The 20888-nt window shown below is 39.9% G+C and overlaps 1 protein-coding gene across 2 annotated transcripts in view; it reads left to right on the plus strand.

The window, feature by feature from the left end:
• SMAP1 (small ArfGAP 1) overlaps positions 1-20888 on the plus strand; it is a 58117-nt gene that overhangs the window by 18322 nt on the left and 18907 nt on the right. The window contains exons 2-6 of one of the 2 annotated variants that reach the window (XM_035109668.3): positions 2299-2432; positions 2649-2734; positions 3853-3928; positions 8370-8447; positions 9352-9432. In XM_035109668.3, the coding sequence (XP_034965559.1) occupies positions 2299-2432; positions 2649-2734; positions 3853-3928; positions 8370-8447; positions 9352-9432 (455 nt within the window). The remainder of the gene's footprint in view (positions 1-2298; positions 2433-2648; positions 2735-3852; positions 3929-8369; positions 8448-9351; positions 9433-20888) is intronic. The other variant, XM_035109669.3, reaches the window with a different exon arrangement.

Consider the following 20888-nt stretch of genomic DNA (forward strand, 5'->3'; position numbering starts at 1 on the left):
TCTCCCCTGCAGTAGCATTTGCACACTTGGAAAGGAGGAAGCTGGATAATCTATCATCTATTTATCATCTATTTTAGTTTACAAAAATACGTGCATTGTCTCTTTTTTCAAGTTGTGTTTTCTACAGATCCGTTTCATTTGTTGTGAGACATTAGTGTTGCATGCAGTGTTAGGTTGTGAAGAAAAGAGGGGGAGGGGGAATGGTGAATGGGGTGGGGTCAGGTGGTTATGCTTCTATTCTTCTACTTAGTGTATGTGTGGGGTTTTGTGTCAGTGTCACTTGTATGGGTTCTCTTACTATTTGCTTGTTGTATTTCCTTGGTGGTGAGGTTGGGGGTGGCCTAGGGTGTGGTTGGTTGTCTTTGGTTGGCTGTAGTGAGATTTGTTTTTGTGTTTGTATGGATTATTGCATCAGGTTAGCCAGATTGATACATATGCTGTCAACGGATTCTTGTTGTTGACTTGTTGGGCTATGTATGTGATAAGGGCATAAGTCTCCCTTAAATTTGCTTTTGCCATTTGGGCATTTTCACATACGGTGCTGATAACATATTTTAGCATAGAGTGCATTAGTTGTAAATGTTAAATGAGTTAGAAGGATGTTCTTGTTTTTAAATGAAATGTGTAATAAAGGTAAAGGGACCCCTGACCATTATGTCCAGTTGTGACCAACTCTGAGGTTGAGGCACTCATCTCATGTTGTTGGCCGAGGGACCCGGCGTACAGCTTCTAGGTCATGTGGCCAGCATGACAAAGCCGATTCTGGCGAACCAGAGCAGCACACGGAAACGCTGTTTACCTTCCCGCTGTGGCGGTACCTATTTATCTACTTGCACTTTGATGTGCTTTCGAACTGCTAGGTTGGCAGGAGCTGAGACCGAGCAACGGGAGCTCACCTCGTCACGGGGATTCAAACCGCCGACCTTCTGATTGGCAAGCCCTAGGCTCTGTGGTTTAACCCACAGCGCCACCCGCGCTGTGTAATACACAGGCTTATATTCAAAACATACAGATGGGCAATATAAATAATGATTAAATGCCATGTGAAAACAGTTGGTGTGTGTTTTATTCTGCCGTGAAGTAGCACTCAAAATGTCACTGATCAAGTAAATACTTCCATTTGAATGTGCTTGTTACCTGAGGCAATTCTACTCAACAAATCTGTTGTTTGGGTTATCATACCGTTGCAACTTCCTTTAATTTTCAAGAACATAAAAAAATATTTTGTTAATAAGAGTTCAGCTTAACTTTGTTGAGACCATTATGGAATTTAGATCTGTGACGTAAGAAAAGGGCCACAGGTGCTTATGTTTTATCATGTGAATCAGTTTCCTATGGCACCCCACATGCATGTCATTTTGGGTCAATGTAGGTGTAACCATGGGACTATTCCTTATGTTTTGCAGATTGCCTGTTTTCAGTTCTAGCACTAAAATAACTTTGTCAAGCAACCATTTCCATAATTTCCACTTACACATCCTACCACACAGCAATAGGGTACTACACCACTCACATTTCACACAATTCTCAATACCCCAAGGACCACATCTCCCCATATGAACCAACCTGGACCCGCAATCATAATTTGAGCCCTTTGTGTGCCCCCTCCGTGAGAGGCCTGGAGGGCGACAACACGAAAACGGGCTTTTTCTGTGGTGGCTCCCCACTTGTGGAATGCTCTCCCCAGGGATGCTCACCCTGGCGCCTTCATTACATATTTTTAGGCACCAGGCCTTTGGCTAATTAAACAATCTATGGCCTTTTAAAGTGGGGGCAGGGAGATTATTGTTTGTGTTTGTTATTATGGTATGTATTTTTGTGCTTTTATGTTGTAAACAGCCCTGTGATCCTCCAATGAAGGGGTGGTATAGAAAATGAATGAATGGAACTGCCCATTTTGTCCCAATATCTTTCTTTCTAAGAGGGCTAGAGATTTTAAAAAACAAAAGCTCAGAGTCTGGGACACCTGCCAACGAGCACCACTGGAAGCCTTCACAGGTGCCATGGCAACCACTGAACTATAACTGTAGAAGACTTTGATCCAATGGACTACTGGATATTATTAGCTTCCTAGAGTTGGAAAAACAATTTGTGATACTATGCAAATGGGCCACTGCCTGGGAAGTAAAAGCAAAGTAATATGTACAAAGTAAAAATGCAGTAATATGTGCAAATGGACTGCCTGAATGATAGTCTTCAACTGTGCAGGCTGATAGTTGCATTTATATGCCCAAAATAAAACTTATTTTAAAACATAGCCAGATCTTGCAATATTTTCATATCAGTTATTTCCCATAGGTCCACGATGGGCTTCCTGGAACACGGGTGTCTTTATTTGTATCAGATGCGCTGGAATTCATCGAAATCTGGGGGTTCATATATCAAGGGTCAAGTCTGTCAACTTGGACCAATGGACACCAGAACAAATACAGGTAAAGAAAACTAAAGTTGTAGTGGGGGTGGCAGAAATCCACTGGAAAATTTATTTCAGAAGCTTAATTGGTAAAATGGATTATTCTTGCCCATCATATAATAACCTTAAAAAAAAAAAGGACCAACAACCGTTATTTAGTTATAGACATTTTAGTTAGTATGTTCAATAAGAATTAAAATGGTTCAGTTTTTCCCCCTTTTGCTATTGCTTTTAGTGCATGCAGGAGATGGGAAATACCAAGGCAAGGCTACTCTATGAAGCTAATCTACCAGAGAACTTTCGAAGACCACAAACAGATCAGTATCCTTTGTGCACTGCCATACTGGGAGAAGACAATAGTAATTTGAGTATTATTACAATGTACATGATTATATTCTACCATGCATAGAGTGATTAAGTTGAAAAGGAGTAAAAACAAGAAAAAAATACTGGATGATTGGTTTCCAATGAATTGTGAGTTTATTCCAAAAAATAATATATTCAGAGATAACATTTGGTTAAATACTGCTAAATATGTAGAAGTATTACAATAAAGAGCTTGGTCTAGTAGACCACTTTTAATACTGCAAAAAAAATAAATCACAAATAAGCGTAACCCATGTGACCTCTAACCTGTCTTTGGTTGGACAATCTCTAAGGCATCTCCCCTCCCTATGTACCACTTCTGTACTGGGCCAGGCCTAGTGCTAGTGCATGTGAACTAGTGATGGTAACACATTTTGGAAACAGAGTTTGGAAGGTAGTCCACTCAGTTCAGAAACAGCACCAGCACCCATCCATTCTGGCATGATTTATAACAGCTTTGTGGCACACCTCTAACAGTGCCTTTCCCCTAACCTGTCTCTTAAGTGTTACCAGAGTTGTGGAGGGGAAGGGAAAATGTCAAACAACAGGGCTAGCTAAAGCTCAGGGCTTTTTGTTCTAACATACTGTAATGAAGATTTCTGAACATGCCTGGAACTATAAAAACTGTTTTGTTTTGAAATTACCGCATGCCCATTGATAGCCAGCAGGGAAGCATTAACTGTGCATAGCATAGATGTGACTACATTAGTCAAGAAAGTGCACCTCCCTAACTTTTTCAAGTCTGAACTAGAAAAGTTGGGGGGAATTTAGAGAGCTCTCTTTTTTTGCTTACTAATGCTTATCATATAGTTACTCCTCACATGCATTTTGAGATGTAGTTCAAAAGAATTTATGCTAGAAGGCTCAATGTATTAAGGTGTGCTTATATGAAATCAAGCATTGGATGAGACCTTGCTAAAATACTAATTAAAATTGAATGTGTGTGCACTACAGTTGTTCTGTTCTAGCTTTAAAGATCTTATCTAGGATATAACTGGGAATTAAATGTTTTGTACTGTGAACTCTCTTTAGTTTGGTCTGTGTTCTGTCTTCCTTAAGTTATCTGATCTCAGAGCTGTGGAATTTTTCATCAGGGATAAATACGAGAAGAAAAAATACTATGACAAAAATGCTGTTAATGTCAGCAGTGTAAGTAAACGATTGATTTCTTCTGAATTTTGGTTTAACATGTGCATGTTGTAATATAGTTAAATTATGCATACTATGACATATTGTTAAGTGATGCCTCCACAGCCCACTGTGATTCCCCCAACAAAGCTGCTCCTGGCAGTTGATGGATCCCTCTCGCAAGGCATGGGGCGGCTGTAGCAGGATGGGAAATCAGGGGCATTTTGGGATACCCTGTGCAAGCCAGGAAGAATTTTCTGACAGTAAGAGCTATTCAACAGTGGAACAGACTCCCTCAGGAGGTGGTGGGCTCTCCTTGCTTGGAAGTTTTTAAGTAGAGGTTGGATGAGCAGCTGTCGTGTATGCTTTAACTGAGATTTCTGCATGGCAGGGGGTTAGACCAGATGACCCCCAGGGTTCCTTCCACCTCCACAGTTCTGTGATTCCTCCCCTTCCTGTCACTTCTGCAATCACTGTGCATGGATTTTAACAAGTGAGCAGGACACTTGCTTACCAATTATGTGATAGCACAACACCATGTGATGGACATGCTGTGCTTGTTCCACCCACCTGTCAAAATTGACCACTAAGGGCAAAAAAGTTTCCGTGCTGACGTATTATAAAAGACCAACCCTGTTTTAAAAGGGGGGGGGGTCAGTACAGAGACAGGAAAAACTGATTATCATTAATCATAGAATTAATGTTAATGAAAAATAAAGTACAGTACCATGCCTACAAGCTGAGGAGCTCTAAGGGAGAATGAAGAGGGACGTGATTGAAACCTGCTGTCAAGTATTTGTGACTCAAAACTGATGGGTGGGGTACTGATAAGATGTCCCTTTAAGGCTCACTAGAACCTTTGCTACTGAAAAGAACTTGGGCATGTAAACTCGTTAACTGTAAAATGAAAATTGCTTTGCTGAATCAGAACAGGGGTTCATCTAGCCAAGCATTGTATCCCCTGACAGTGGCCACCAATTTGCATGGCTGAGCTGGCAATCCTTTGTTATGATCAAAGATATACCACTTTAACATGCAGCTCTGCTGTTATGGCTAATTACCATACTTCCAGGAATCCTTCTAGAGTCTTCTGAGAAGTCATTTAATCTAGTGAGCACTTGCTATTCTCATGGCAATGAACTCCATAAGTTGGTTATGTGTTGCCTTGTTTACCACCTTCATTCACACTAAGCTCCTTTTGGGAGGGGGGTAACTTGAAATGTAAATAACATAAATTTTTTGCCAGTGTGGTGGTGTGGTTAAGAGCGGTAGACTCATAATCTGGGGAACCAGGTTCGCGTCTCTGCTCCTCCACATGCAGCTGCTGGGTGACCTTGGGCTAGTCACACTTCTCTGAAGTCTCTCAGCCCCACTCACCTCAAAGAGTGTTTGTTGTGGGGGAGGAAGGGAAAGGAGAATGTTAGCTGCTTTGAGACTCCTTCGGGTAATGATAAAGCGGGATATCAAATCCAAACTACTCTTCTTCTTCTTCTTCTTCTTCTTCTTCTTCTTCTTCTTCTTCTTCTTCTTCTTCTTCTTCTTCTTCTTCTTCTTCTTCCTGTCTGCTTGAAGGTAGGCAGTGTGGCTCTACTTACAGAAGGAATCCCTATATTCCTCTGCCTGAAATCAGTATTGGAATTTTGCTGTGCAGTGATCTATATCAGCCCATTTATCATATTACTACAATTTTTACATGGTGGACTGACCTTTTAAAAATCCCAATACACCATTTTAAAAGATAATATTAATTTGCTTTTGGGATCCAACAGATTCATTATAGTCCTAGCTGAAAATAAAGTTGCCCATTCAAAATGACTTTATTTTAACTTATTATTTAACACCTTATTATTTCTACATTCCAAAAAAACCCACCAATTTGCTTGTAATGCTAAGCCACTTAGTGAGAACAAGCAAGTGACCTTGAGGAGCAAAGTCACCATGATTCTTGTTCCGGGTACCAACTTGCTTGCTCATTCTTGCTAAGCCATTGTTTGACTTACCCTGTGGCCTTGTTCACATGTAATGCTAAAACAAAAGCTGTTTGGGTACATTGGACCTCACAGTGTTAATTTAAATGCATCTTGGGTCTAACAAAATGCCTTGGGGGATAAAAACGAATTGTTCATAGGTGAAATGCAGGACTCGGAAGAGAAACCAAATAAACCAGTGTTGCAAATTTGCCATACGATAAAAACTGCTCCTGGGGTAGGGTCCAGCATAGCCCAGCAGTGTTTTGTAATTTTATATACATATATACTTACATGGATGTGGGCATTTAAAAAAATCATTTAGTACTCTTGAAGTGCAATAATCACAGCAAAATAGAATTTTTCATATAGACAAATTGCTAAGTTATGTTCCTATCCACAACAAAAGCATTGGTTTGTGAGAGTTAAATATTAAAAATAGTTTATAGTAATCAAAGAATAGAAAATACAGAGTAACAATCTGAGAGTAGAAATGAAATGAAGTTGTTAATCAAAGCAGTGTGGTTCCAAGTGTTACAATGAGATGTTGCCAGCAGAATTTTTAACATCATGTGTGGCTTATGGGGCCTCTTAGTAATGTCAGGAGTTGGCCATTGTTTATTTAGAGAGGCGGTTGCTCAGTGGTGGAGAACATGCTTTGCATGCAGAAAGTCCCAGCTGTGGCGCTGTCTTGCCTGCCTAGTTTCTGGAGATAACTGAAAAACCTGGGCTGATGGATTTGGCATTTCAAGGCTCCTACATCTCTACTTTGCAGGAGCTCAAAAGTTTATTACTACTCATAGGTAACAATGGGCTTTCTTAGGCCTTCTGATTGTGACTGCTCTTTGGGAGTTTATGGAAATTTCTGAAAATACTGCAGTAAATTTCAATTTCAAGGGATAATTGCATCTGCTCATAAACAAGCTGAATAAGACTTTGTTGAATGCTGAAAATACCCTGCTGACTACAGGTGTATGTAGAAATTCTCAAAGACTATACAAACTGCATTATAATACGCCCAGCAATTTATGGTTAGAAGGCTGTTCCTTACTAACTAAGAAGATTTTTTTCCTTTACTGTTTCGAAATGGAGTACTTTATTTGAAAGTTATACATTTAGAGTTCTGAGTTATTTTGCTTCAATCTTTAAATAAATAATTCTGTTAGAATGAGCAAGAACAAAGACGCCTTTGCCTCCTTCCCCATGGGACAGTGTTCATTTTCAGTTTCAGGACATTAATATTTTAACAGTCACTCTGGATAAAACTGAACAATGGATGAAATGTAATTATTTTCCCTTGTGCTTGTGATGTGATCTTATCCAAGTTCATTTCTTATTTTATATTCTGGTGAATTCATCCATAAAGCATTCACTATTGATTTTTTTAAAAAATGCCCTTTGAAAAAGCTATAGTAAAATTTTAAAAAAGATGAAGAGGTAACTGCATGTAATTTGGATGTAATGCTAAGCCCAAACCATGGCTTAGTGTGAAGAAGTGAACGTGGAGGTGTCAGTAGATGAGATGGCAGCAGCTTTGCTCCTCCCTGGTTGTTTTTCTGCTGTGTCGTGCTGAGCTGCAGTTTGACTTAGTGTCATCTGAACCTGGACTCCCTCCAGACAGTAGCGGAGCATATGCCCGTGCTGCCCAAGGCGGGCACACTCCCGAGGGGGCGTGACACAGAGGGTGCCCTCCCAGGTGCAGGATAGCCGCTTCGGTGTTCTGCAGCTGGGGGCGGAGCGAACCGCCCATGGTGGACATTTGGCGCGCCACCCGCTCGCGACTCCCAAGCCCTCCCCCAAGCTGTCAAAACAGGGGAGGGGGGGGAATGCTGCTGGCAAAGCAGTGTAACTTCCCCCCTTACCCCGACAGCTCGGGGTAGGCTTGGGAATTGCGGGTGGGTGGCGCACCAAATGTCACCCCCCTCAGTGAGGGCACCCGGGGTCATCCACCCCTCCCCTTCCTACGCCCCTGCCTCCAGAAAAACCATGAGCTGTAAATCATAGGACAGCTTGTGGCCTTTTTGGAGAGAGCTAAACTATGAACCTGTGTTTGGATGATATGTTAAACCAAAACATGCCTTAGCTGAGTGCAGCAACAAAATGACTAGGGAGCAAAGCAGCTGCAGTCTCTTTTCCAGGAGCTTAGTTTGCACTAAGCTGTGCTTTGCAAATCAAGCCAGCATGTAATCTTCTGCACAATTGTTAAAGTTTGTATGCTTTAGTTAAATAGCTAGGTTGGTCTGAGGAAGTATTCTGAATTCTCATTGGTCTTCCTTGGAACGCTTAATGTTTTCAGTAGCAAAGTTAACCAAAACATGTAGTCCTCAACATGCATACCTTTTGTGTCGCTGATTTCATCTCTGTTCTGCCTTGTCTGTATTTCATATGTATCTTCTGATAAATGAGCAAAGAGCAAAGTAAACTGATGGTTATTCTGTAGTCTTAGTGAAATCTGCCTTGGCTCCTTTTTCTCATCTTTCATCTGCTTTGTACAGATGTCTTCCTCTGATGCTTCTCAACCTCTGGCATCTTCTCCTTCTCTGCAAGCTGCTTCTGAGAAAAACAAAATAGAGGTATCTCCTCTTCCTCATGTGCTTGTTGCATGTAGATGCTTTCTACGTTGAATTTGAATAATGTTGAAAAGTATTCTCTAGGCCAATCCCATGATTTGTCGGTAAACATTTTAATTTAAACCACAAGTGTTATTGTACCCCTCCTTTTAAGGTAAACTGAAGAGATCCATTTAGCTAGATTTAACTTACATGGTTGAGAGTTGAGGTGGTGGTTGTGTCAATATCCCACCTGTTTCCTGTTCTTTTACAATAGTATATGGAGTTTTGATACCTTTCCACAGTTAATGTTGGTGCAGGTGTAATGCTTGCTACACTGTTTTGAGACTTGATAAGACGGGATGGTACTGAAACCCAATTTCATTGTCTTTCTAAGGTACTTTAAATTACCTGGGTAAGACCTCTACCATTTATCAGGAATTTGAATGGCTTGTGAGACACAGTCAGATTATGACATTGTACTATTACACCTGAAGAAAATATTTGAGAGCTTAGTGGGATCCTGCAATCCTCAGTGAGTGTCTTTTTGAAATCTATGCATTTGTCTCAAGGGCCAGATGTTGTGAAAGACATAAGCAGCAGCAGGCAAGTAAAAAAAAGTCTTGGCCTAAGAGCAACCAGTATCTGCCTCTTCAACAGTCAGTTCCAGGGCAGGCAGTTCAGCTGCTAAGTGGCCATTGGAACATCAAAGAACCACTTAAGTACACTTTTACCCTGTTCCAGTAACTGTTGTAATATTTATTCTATCATATTAGCAATACATTTTCTGCCAGTTTCGGAGCTTCAGCTAAGAGGCAAGGTATAAATATGCCTAAGTAAATTAACATTATCTTGGACGAAACTATGGCTGTCAGTGTTTTAAATGATTATCGTGTCTAAAACTGATAACAGAACATCTTTCCCACAGAAGGAAAAGGAAAAAAGGAAGGAAGAGAAAAAGAAAGATAGAGAGCCAGAAAAACCTTTGAAATGCTTAGGAGTTGAAAAAGTAAGATAATTTTTTCTCTTACTAAAATATATTTTTTGTGTATATTGCTATTTGTAATGTGTGTTTCAAATACATGAAATAGAAGTCGTTTGAATAATTTTGAAACCTTAAATATGACACTGCTACCTAGCAGCATGAATTGCATGGAAATTTCAGCTGGAAATACTAATGAGACAAAAAAAGCTCATGACAGCTTCCATCAAATGTATCCACAAGAGAAAAGAAACTTCCATTCTCTCATTTTCGGATGGCCTTGGGTCTCTTCTTCCAGCTGCCTTTTCGTGCTAATAATAGCTGGCACAGGTTATCTGGAAAAAGGAGAGTGATTTGCTGTGCCTTTTAATAAGAGGGAGCTTGGCTTGCATAAGATGACAATATAGCGAGGTTCCAAATCTGTTTTAAATCATCCTGTACAGCCAACTGTTGCCAATTACTGTTTTAGTTTTCTTGAGTGTTCTGAATTCTTCAGGGACAGTTATTGTTTTGACCTTGTACAGAGAAATGTACTAGAAATTAATGGAGGCATGGAAGCTGCCCTGTTCTTTGACCTCTACATGGGTACTAATTTGATCAAAGCAGTGTGTTTAGTTCAACTTATGGGAATGCAGTGAGTTCTAAGATGCTGTTGTTTTATTGTGAAGCACCCCCTTTTTGCTCCTATTGATGCTATTAATAAATAAAAGGATTTTTTTTGTTCAGAAGAAAACCAGAGGAATGAAGAGTACCAAGATTGTTTGTCAAAAGAATTGTTCTTTAAGTTGTGAAATAGATCATGTTTTACTACTGAAAGGGATAGTCCATGGATTCTTGAAGGAGTGATGGCTGATCTTTTATTTTGAGCCTTTGCATCCAAGACCAGACCTCTTTAAGAATGATAGTACAGTGGAACCTCATTTAAGAACAGTCCGGTTTAAGAATGATTTGGTTTACAAACTCTGCAAAACCGGAAATAGTGTCTTGGTTTGAGAACTTTACCTCGGTCTAAGAACAGAATCCAAATGGTGGAAGGGCACCAGTGGCAGGAGGCCTCATTAGGGTTTAAGAACGGTTTTGGTTTAAGAACGGACTTCCAAAACGGATTAAGTTCGTAAAGCAAGGTACCACTGTATTGGGAATTTCCTGCCAAACTAGGCAAATAATCTTAATTCAGTATTTACAGTTAACCAATGTCACTCCTCCTGTAGTTAGGGTTTTGTTTTATACAGCCATTTTTTTCAGACCCTGTATAAGATTTTTAGCTCAGCTTGTCCACTTCTCCCATAGATGCTGCAGTCACTAAGCAGTACTTGATGTTACACTGAAGCAGGGCAAGCAGCTGCATGAACGACTTGTATATCTGCTCTTTGTGCCTCTTATGCAGGCCTAAGGACATAGGAAGTTGTCTTATACTGAGTCAGACCATCTATATCAGGGGTCAGCAAACTTTTTCAGCAGGGGGCCGGTCCAGTGTCCCTCAGACCTTGTGGGGGGCCAGACTATATTTTGAAAAAATATATGAATGAATTCCTATGCCCCACAAATAACCCAGAGATGCATTTTAAATAAAAGGACACATTCTACTCATGTAAAAACATGCTGATTCCCGGACCGTCCGCGGACCGGATTTAGAAGGTGATTAGGCCACATCCGGCCCCCGGGCCTTAGTTTGGGAACCCCTGATCTATATGAGTGTTGTGTCTACACTGATTGGCAGCAGCTCTCCAGAGTTTCAGACCGAAATCTTTTCCAGACATCTTTACCTAGCTGGGGATGCCAGGGAATTCATGTGCTTTACCACTGAGCTGCAGCCCTTTCACAAATCTTGATTGGGGTCTGCGTACATGTGTCTTTTATGTTTGCAGCCTCAGAGGAATTACTCATATTTGCTGTCCATGACCCTTTCCCATATCTTGTTCGGAAAATCGAAGGCACTCCCAAGCCCATCAGAAAGTGGAAGTAGACTTGGGATACCAAATCCAGTGATAAGTGGAACAGTGCAGATGGAGCATGGTCTGCATCAGAACTCCTTTCCCTAAATTCAGAAGTGTATGCTGGAATGGCCCCAGTTCAGCCATCCATGCTACAGGTTTCTCTTTCCCTTGTTTCCCTTTCACTAAGGTGAATTGCTAGGATAGTATTTATATTTATATTTATATTGTGCTCCTGCTGAACCATGGAGGCATAAAGTGAGAGACAGAAATGGAGCAAACACACATATTTTTAAATGAAAGAAGGAAAGGGGTGTGTGTGAGAGAGTACGATGAAGACAGTTGAGAAGAGAGAAAAATGGAAGTAAACAGCGGCTTCAGACTTCAGGTTTATGAAGATTAGAATGTGATTAAGATTAGATACTTGGGATGTGGGTAGTGCTGTGGTCTAAACCACAGAGCCTAGGGCAGGCATCCCCAAACTGCGGCCCTCCAGATGTTTTGGCCTACAACTCCCATGATCCCTAGCTAACAGGACCAGTGGTTGGGGAAGATGGGAACTGTAGTCCAAAACATCTGGAGAGCCGAAGTTTGGGGATGCCTGGCCTAGGGCTTGCCGATCGGAAGGTTCGAGGTTCGAATCCCCACGACAGAGTGAGCTCCCGTTGTTCGGTCCCAGCTCTTGCCAACCTAGCAGTTCGAAAGCACGTCAAAGTGCAAGTAGATAAATAGGTACTGCTCCGGCAGGAAGGTAAATGGTGTTTCCGTGCGCTGCTCTGGTTTGCCAGGAGCGGCTTTGTCATGCTGGACACATGACCTGGAAGCTGTACGCCGGCTCCCTCGGCCAATAACACGAGATGAGCGCCACAACCCCAACCCTAACGGTCAAGGGTCCCTTTACCTTTAAGATTAGATATGGTAAGACCTCCGGGATTAAGAAAGAGGTGATAGCTGAGAGATGGTGCAGACAAAGATGTTTGTGCCTGGGGAGGGGGGAAATGGTAGCTTCTATGATCTGGAGAAAGTGCCACTAGGAAATGGGGCTGCAAATGTTTCAGTATGAAAAACAGAAAAGGGGAGCAATACAGATGGACATGCAGACTGTGTTGGCACAGAAGGAGAAGGCATCCTGTTGAGTAAGCAGAGCATGCCAAGAAGTGAAGATGGGAATAAAGAGGGTTAAGAGAAAGATTTCATGGTATGGGTTACAAAGAAAAAGGAGGTTGCGGGATTTAACACGAAATTAAAATGACATCAGAAATGCTTTCCAGTGATTATTCAGTTAACTTATAAGTTGCATTCAGAGTGATTAGACTTTCTGCATCCCTTTTCTATAGCTAACAATTGTTTTCTCCTCACTGTGGGATGCAGACAGCATATGCATCTCACTGCAGGGAAGATTGTGGCATGCATGCCCTTCCAATGTTTCATCAGGGATTAAAATCATATGTGCAAGATCACTCATACATTGCCTTTCCCTCCTTCAGCAAAATTTCAAAGCCATTCCTCATTATGTTCAAATTAGCTGTAACAATGTTTGGTGTTTATATATTTTGTTTTATTACAACAAATACATTTGGGGTTTTCTTTTTTAAATTTTCCATTTTTCTGTTTACACACATTTTACCATCGTACATAATTTTTTTTTGCTCATTTCCCAACCTTGCCTTCAATGTTATTCTTAACAAACTAGGCTGGAATAACAAAGAGATATGCAGCAAAAGATGTATTTGGGATTTTCATAGGGAAGAATCTCCCATCCCCCCCATCTCACCTTTGTAGTGAGGGAGGGCTAAAAAAACATTCATTATCATGTTAAAATTTGTGTTCTCTGAATCTTGGTTTGAGTGGCAGTTCTTGTTCATGCAGCAATTATGCATACTAAAAGATTAAGTGACAGCTTAAAGGCAAATAAAATTAATTTATGTGGCCGGTAATCATAGCATCGTAGATTGGCTTCTGGCAATGAGGGTCAGAACAAGGTACAAGCTTTTTAATAATATGAACTGCAAATCTGCATTCTGTTAGAGTGAAACAATTGCTGGTAATTAAAATAAAGGTAAAGGTACCCCTGACCAGTCGCGCATGACTCTGGGGTTGCGGCGCTCATCTTGCTCTATAGTTGATTCAACTCATAGCTGAATACATTTAAAGAGAACAACAGCAGTATATATAGCTATATATAGATTATATAAGGAGATGGGAGAGGACTGTATTTTTTTTATAACTAAACATTTTATGCATGTTCAGTATTCATTCTCTATTCTCCAAAAGAATGTATAACCAATGAAGGCAAGACAAAAGAATTTCCATGTTTACTAAAGCAGAGGCCCATAAAATATGCTGTCCAGGCCACTTAATAGTCCATAAACTGTTTTGAACAGCCAGTGTAATCCTAAGAAATCCAAGTTTGATGCTTCTAGCCCTTATAGTTAGACAGTGTTTTGGCTGGTGAGGTGGGAGGGAGAAAGTTCTAATTTAATCTACGGTATATATCAGTCCATCCACAAGTCCCCATCTCCAAAAGAATCTGTAGTCATCCATCAATATAAATTTGCCTACCACTCTGGTATGGGGCTAAAGTGCTCCAAGAAAGCCACACAAATACCTGCTGGAACTTTTAAGGATGACATCATTTACAAGTGGGAAAAAAGTTACCGTATATTCTGGCATATAAGACGACTGGGCGTATAAGACGACCCCCAACTTTTCCAGTTAAAATACAGAGTTTGGGATATACTCGCCGTATAAGAAATATGACCCGGAGTATGAGACAACCCCCGACTTTTGAGAAGATTATCCTGGGTTAAAAAGTAGTCTTTTTTTGCAGTTCCTCTGCAGGCAAACATTCTCTCAATTTGTAGAATAATATGCAGTGGGGAGGGAGGAGAGCTGTATGGCTTTATAGATCTAAAGACCTTCAGTTGCCAATAAGCAGCCTGTCCATCCTTTATTCTTCCAGAAGCCATGGCTTTTCAAGCAGTGGTGATTAAATGGCTTTCAACTTACCACTGAGACAAGGATCTTGAAAAATTAAGTTAAAGTATTCCTTCATTTTCCCCACTGAGGTTGAAAAATACTTCTTTTTGTAACCATCTATTCAACTTTTATGGAAGTAAATTATCTATTAATTCTACATAATACCATCAAAGGTAGTCCAACTAGAAAGATTTTCTTGCTTATTGATTCTCTTTTTGGTTCTCTCTAGAGTTATTACAGTTTAACTGCATCCATTAGAATATATTTCAAAAAGTGTTCATAGTGAAATTCATAGGCTGCATTGCCTAGCTATTCTGGTGTGTTATTAATACAGTCTAATGAATGCATGACATTTTTCTAACACTTTGCTCCTTAATGTCTGTGGGTCAGGGAAGGCTCTGAGAGTGACTTTTGTTATCCAGGATGTGTTGTGAAATCATTAATTCCCATGTTGGATGCTGCAAAACAAATAACTGCTCAAGCCTGCTTGACACATCTTATATTGATCTATTGCCTCCTTTTGTGCTAGCATAGAAAGAAGCAAGGAAAGAAAACTGAATGGTGCTATTTTCTCCTTCTTTTTGATGATTTATAAATAAAATAATGATAGCATAACCATTTATGGATGGAGTTAAATAAGCATGAGGTGATGAAACAACAAAAATAGATTGAGGAATGTTAAGACTGCAGTTAGGAAAAGTATATGGGTTTACCTTTAAAATCATGCAGACCCAGCAGTGTGGATTTATTTAGATATTTTAAAACATTATTTTAAGCTCTTCACTTAATGGTCTTAATTAATAGGATGGTACTTCCAAAAGTGCATGGATACATTGTGGTTTTGTGGCATATTGCTGTAACTGCATCAGCACAGTGGAACCTCGGTTTACGAACACCTCGGTTTACGAATTTTCGGTTTACAAACAATCCTAGCCTGGAAGTTAGTAAACGGAAGTGCCCGAGGCCTACTGAGCATCCGATGCCTTCAGGGAGGCCGGGCCTTCGCTCTGATGCCTCCTGGAGGCCTGGAGCGAAGGCCCGGCCTCCCCGAAGGCATCAGAGCGAAGGCCAAACCTCCCCGAAGCATCCAATACCTTCGGGGAGGCCGGGCCTTCGTTCCGATGCCTCCCAGAGGCCGGGGAGTGCTTCCGCGACTGGGCTGCAGCCACGGAAGCACTCCCCGGCCTCCACAAAAGCATCAGAGCCGGGCCTTCATTCCGATGCCTCACGGAGGCCGGGGAGCACTTCTGCGACTGGGCTGCAGCCACGGAAGCGCTCCCTGGCCTCCATGAAGGCATCGGAGCCGGGCCTTCGTTCCGATGCTTCCCAGAGATAATGATTCATGTTTACTGACAGCTGATGTAGTCATTTGTGTTTAGGGCTGTTTCTAAAAAGGAACCCAAAGGATTTGTATTGCTTCTTTAAGCAGCATTTATATGCATGAAGGTCACTCACCCAAACACATAATTAGCAATAAAAAGAAGTACCTGCTCCTTTAGAGGGAGAAGAACCCCATCCAGCCAGAGCAGGCGATTGTCCAGGCTTCTGGACATGGGAGTGACCTACCCACAAAATCTCAAATCTTCCCAGGATATAATCTCAGTTGATTGGCTCCCATTGACTCCACCACTGCTTCAAGAACTGCTTCAGTGCTTGCACTGCCTCTCCTGATTCAGATATTATGAAGAAATAAAGAAATGTTAACTGACAAGGTTGCACTAGTACTATACATTTATATATTTTGTTAACAAAAAGGGCTGAAAAGTGTTGAACAGCTTTTTCAGATGAGAAGCTTCAGCATGAGTAATAGCTTTTTTTTTTAATGCATGCTTATTGAAGTAAGTGGTATGAAAAGGGCATATGAGCTGTCAGAGAAAAATACCTGCAGGCCCATTGCAGATTTATAGAAAATTGCTAACATTACTTTCTTGCCTTAAGGGAGTTCTCAAATGTTTAGGCTATCATTTATAAACGTTATTGCCATCAATGCAATAAAGGGGGAATGAATTCAGTTACTTTTCTATATAAACATAGTTTGTTCTTAATGAGAATAGAAGAAGGTTTTGTTCAATAATTTGGAAAGCCTTAAATTAGTTGCAAACTTGGTAGAAATCAACCTTAAATATTCTTAAGAAAGCTTTTTGCAGTAGTACATTAGAAGATGAACTTATTAGAAGAGTTCTTATTAGAGGCAAAATGTTTAAAGCAAATTAGACATCGAATGAGCATCTAAATTTTGACTTTTAATTTGATGAACTACATTCTGTAGTACATGCTGGCTGTTTCTAAAGTGACTATTATTATTTCTTAAATGCCAGTGAAAAATAATCGTAACTTTAGAGAATACTTAATTTGTACTTTGATATGAGAACTTCCAGTACTGGGATGAAGTTTAATCCAGGCAAGGCAAAGGTACTAATGGTCAGTAGAAATTCTGCCTTGGCATTGGAAGAGAAACTTGTTCTGGAAAGGGTTGTGTCCCAGTGGAGTTTAGACTGGTCTCTTGTCTTCTGTTTTTTAGGTGTGAGGTTAAGACATGTTCATTTCACCAAACTTTTAGTTTTAGCCCCTATGGAGTTTTTTGCTTTGTTTTGTTTTAATGGTCTTAGGCTCTTAATGCTCTCCATTTTTAAATATATTGAGATTTTACTGTTCGTAAAGGAGAGTAAAGGTGAAGGACGCCTGACCATTAGGTCCAGTCGTGACCCACTCTGGGGTTGTGGCGCTCATCTTGCGTTGCGGCTCCCTCGGCGTACAGCTTACAGGTCATGTTTACCTTCCCGCCAGAGCGGTACCTATTTATCTACTTGCACTTTGACGTGCTTTCGAACTGCTAGGTTGACAGGAGCTGGGACCGAGCAACAGGAGCTCACCCCATCGGGGGGATTTGAACCCCCAACCTTCTGATCGGCAAGCCCTAGGCTCTGTGGTTTAACCCACAGCACCACCCGCATCCCAGTAAAGGAGAGTAGGGAACAGTATAATCATATAAGTGGTTTACAATTACTGAAGCATACCATTTTTATGTTACTCAGCCCAGCACTCAAATTGGTTGAAAATCACTGGAATCATTTCAGCTCAATTTTAGCACCATTTCACCAAGTGAAACCAGCCATTTTATTTGTAGCTCTTTGTAGCACTCCTCTCCCTCCCTCTTTCTCTCTCTGAATATTTAGCTGTAGGTTGGTCTGGAAAACTTTAGAAAAGTTTTTTTTTTTTAAATGCTGCTGTTCTTCTTCCACAACAGACTTCGACTTGCACATTAGAATTTCCCCCTCTCCTCTCCCCAAAGCTTCCCATGTACCATCCACAAAGTTGAGGAACCCTCCAGATAAGCTTTTGGGGCCATGCAGGGCGAGGAGAGGAAGGGTAAATTCAATTGCATGAGCAGAAAGCCACTCGAGCTGTATTGAATACAACCCTTGAGTTCCACACACATTTTTTGGGCTGCCACTGCTGAATAACACACAGTCGCTCTACCTGCTCTGTACTGTTGTTGCTACCAAAGCTAATAAGAGAAAGGTTCTGATAGCCTTAACTTTACTAGAGTTTAAAACATTGTAAAATTAATTTTCTGCAGAGGTTTGGGATATAGACTGCCCTATGTGATAGAAGGCCCAGTAGATTACATTCAAGCTGCCTAAAGGTTCATTTGAAATAATCTGGACATTATCTCGTCTTAAGTATAATATTTTTACACCTTAAATCTTTCTTTTTCACTGTGAAGGCTGTATTGGATCAATGAATGCTTGCGAGCAGCTTTAAATATCTCCCGTGGTGCTGGCAGCAAGGACATGTTGAACTCAGAAGAGCAATTATCATAGGAAGCAGTATGTGGCTTGACTACATTATGTTGTTCCACTGACGATATTTTTCTGTTCTCTGGAAGAATCGTAATGGCAGGTTCTATAATGCTTTTTTTCTCCAGCTGCCATGATTAGTTCCATATTGTGTGATAATCATATCCTAGTAAATTAATCCTTGGAGTTGTATAAACCCAGCCAAGTATATACAACTATATTAATTGGCAATATTATTCTAGGTTTATTAAGGTTCAAACTAAGCAAGGCTCCCTGCCCCTGTTTAATTAACATGCTTTTATAGTAGGACTTTTTTCTTGTTGCAGTAAAATATAATAATATTTTATTGTGGCATGACTTTTTTTTAAAAAAAAAGTCGAAATTCGTAAGCATAGCATTTAACTGATTTGCTTTAGACTTTTCATCAAAATAGGTTTTGCACCCTTCCTCCTCTCAACTTGGTTCATTGAATGGGTGCAATGGTCGAACTGTTCAAGCTCCAAATTGATAATTTCATTTACTTAATATAATTTCTTAATTGTCATATTGATGCTTCAGTTGAAGGAGCACTGTGTTTGAGGCGGTTTGAATATTTTCTCTATGATCTTAGATATGTAATGTCCATTCACACATGGAACAACATAGTGCTTGTGATAAATAAAGCCACTTATCTGTAAGAATATGAAAATTGTGCCAAGCTTATTTTCAGCATTTTCATCCATTTCCTGTAATCTGATTGGAATGCACTGTAATAACATCAAGTTTAAAATCTTCCTTGGAGGCCCTGTTTCACATGCCCTTTCTCACTGAAGTGAGTGGTGCCAAATTTATCAAACCCGTCTCTGTCACTTATGGCAGTTACCTAAGGTGGTGGCATTCATTTGCTCTTCAAAGTACTATGACTGGCTTAATTTTGTTCCTGCTGTTGATGTTTCAGATGTCTGGAGGTGTTGCTGCCAGTTTTAATTATACTGCCTGGACTGTTGCTTTTAATGTATTATTTTAGTGATTGTTGGGTGCCTTGTAGATTTTTAAATAAAAAGGCATCACATAAGCATTCTAATAATAACAGTTGCTTCATCTGCAGACACCCTATGCTTCCTAAAGGGTTTTGCTTTACAACTGCAATTATATATGCAGTTTTAGAAGATAAGGAAATAAAGGGCAAAGTTCAGGTTTTCAGTTTAATATAATGTAGATATGGATTATGGTAAATATTAATTCTGAAAAATATTTTCAAAAATACATCATTTTCTGTGGCCTTTGCAGGAAGTTGTATATCTGTTTTCGACTTCTTGAAATTTATCTCCACTGATTGGTTTAATTAAATTTTTTCTGATTCTAACTTTATGATTTTTTAAAAAGATGGATTTTTAAATTTTGTTGTAAGTTTTATTGTTGGTTTTATATTGTACACTTCCATGTGACATTTGGATGAAGGACACTTTAGAAATAAAGTAATTATAATTAATAATAATATGCTGAAGATGAAGCAAAACTGTCATCATCCACCACCACCCTGGAATTTTTTTAACTACAGTTTTATTTGTGGTGTTTGAATGGAGGGAGAATACTTCACTGCTATGGTGAAGTATCTCTCAATGTTGTAGTCAGCACAAAATGACAGTGCATATGTGAACCCATAGTACTGTAGCTACCTGTTCAATAAGATAGCAGTTGACACATGCAACTTAACAAGGTGGTTTCATTTGCCTTGTACTATATACTTCAGGGCAAGATAGGCAAAGCAATCCCCACCAGGTGCTGTCGGACTACAATTCCCATCTGCCCCAGCCAGTATGACTCATAGTTAGGGATGATAGTACAGTACTGTAGTTCAACAACATCTGGAGAGCAACACATTAGCCAATCCTTTTGTTCTGCTATAGCTGGGTTGGCGCTTAACCATGCAAACGGTTTCCACAATATAACATTGTACAAGATAAAACTTACTAATTTAGAGCATTAATCCTCCCCCTGCCCAAATCCCTAGATGAATAATAATATGTAAATGAATCTAGTATTTTGAAACAGAAATTTAATATAGTTTATAGTAAAATATATTGCTAAGCTATTCAGTTCAAGTGCACACATGGTGAACCTTCTTTATATAAAAAGGTCCTGCATAATTCACACAAGGTGCTTTAGCTGTAGACCTCTGGGGTAAGGATATGTTAATTCATTAGGAAAAACTGTGACATGTATTATTTTATGAATTTTCACCTCACCTTTTATTGTAAAATCATTTCCCGGGCAGGTTACAAAAACCACACTATAAAAACAATAAAATCAACAGATAATTTTAACATTAAAATAAATAAAGAAAATAATAAAAGGATTAAAACAATTCCATCCAGCTGGAAAGATTTTTAAAATTAAATGGCTGGGGAAATAAACCAAAGCGTCTTTTCCTCGTGCCACAATAAGTAGAATGTTCAATAACAACCATCCTTTGTGGTGTTCATCCTGTCTGAGACAATGCATCAGTATGGTTTTTCTGTAGATTAATGTGTTATTTATTATTATTACGTACTTTTATATCCCAGTCCTCCTCCAAGTAATTCAGAGCAGTGTTTGTGGTTTCTGTCCCCACATTTTATCCTCACTACAACTTTTTAGCAAAGGCTAGGCTGAGGAATGATAACTATCCCAGGGATAGCTGGTGAGCTTAATGGCAGAGCTGTGTGGGGATTTCGGTCTTTGTCTTTTTTGTCCTAGTTTGACAGTTTAATCTTTACTGATTTGTTGTATGTGTACAAGTGTAACACAT

This window comes from Zootoca vivipara, chromosome 3, assembly GCF_965207765.1.
Source record: "Zootoca vivipara chromosome 3, rZooViv2.hap1.1, whole genome shotgun sequence".
NCBI classification, from domain to species: Eukaryota; Metazoa; Chordata; class Lepidosauria; order Squamata; family Lacertidae; genus Zootoca; species Zootoca vivipara.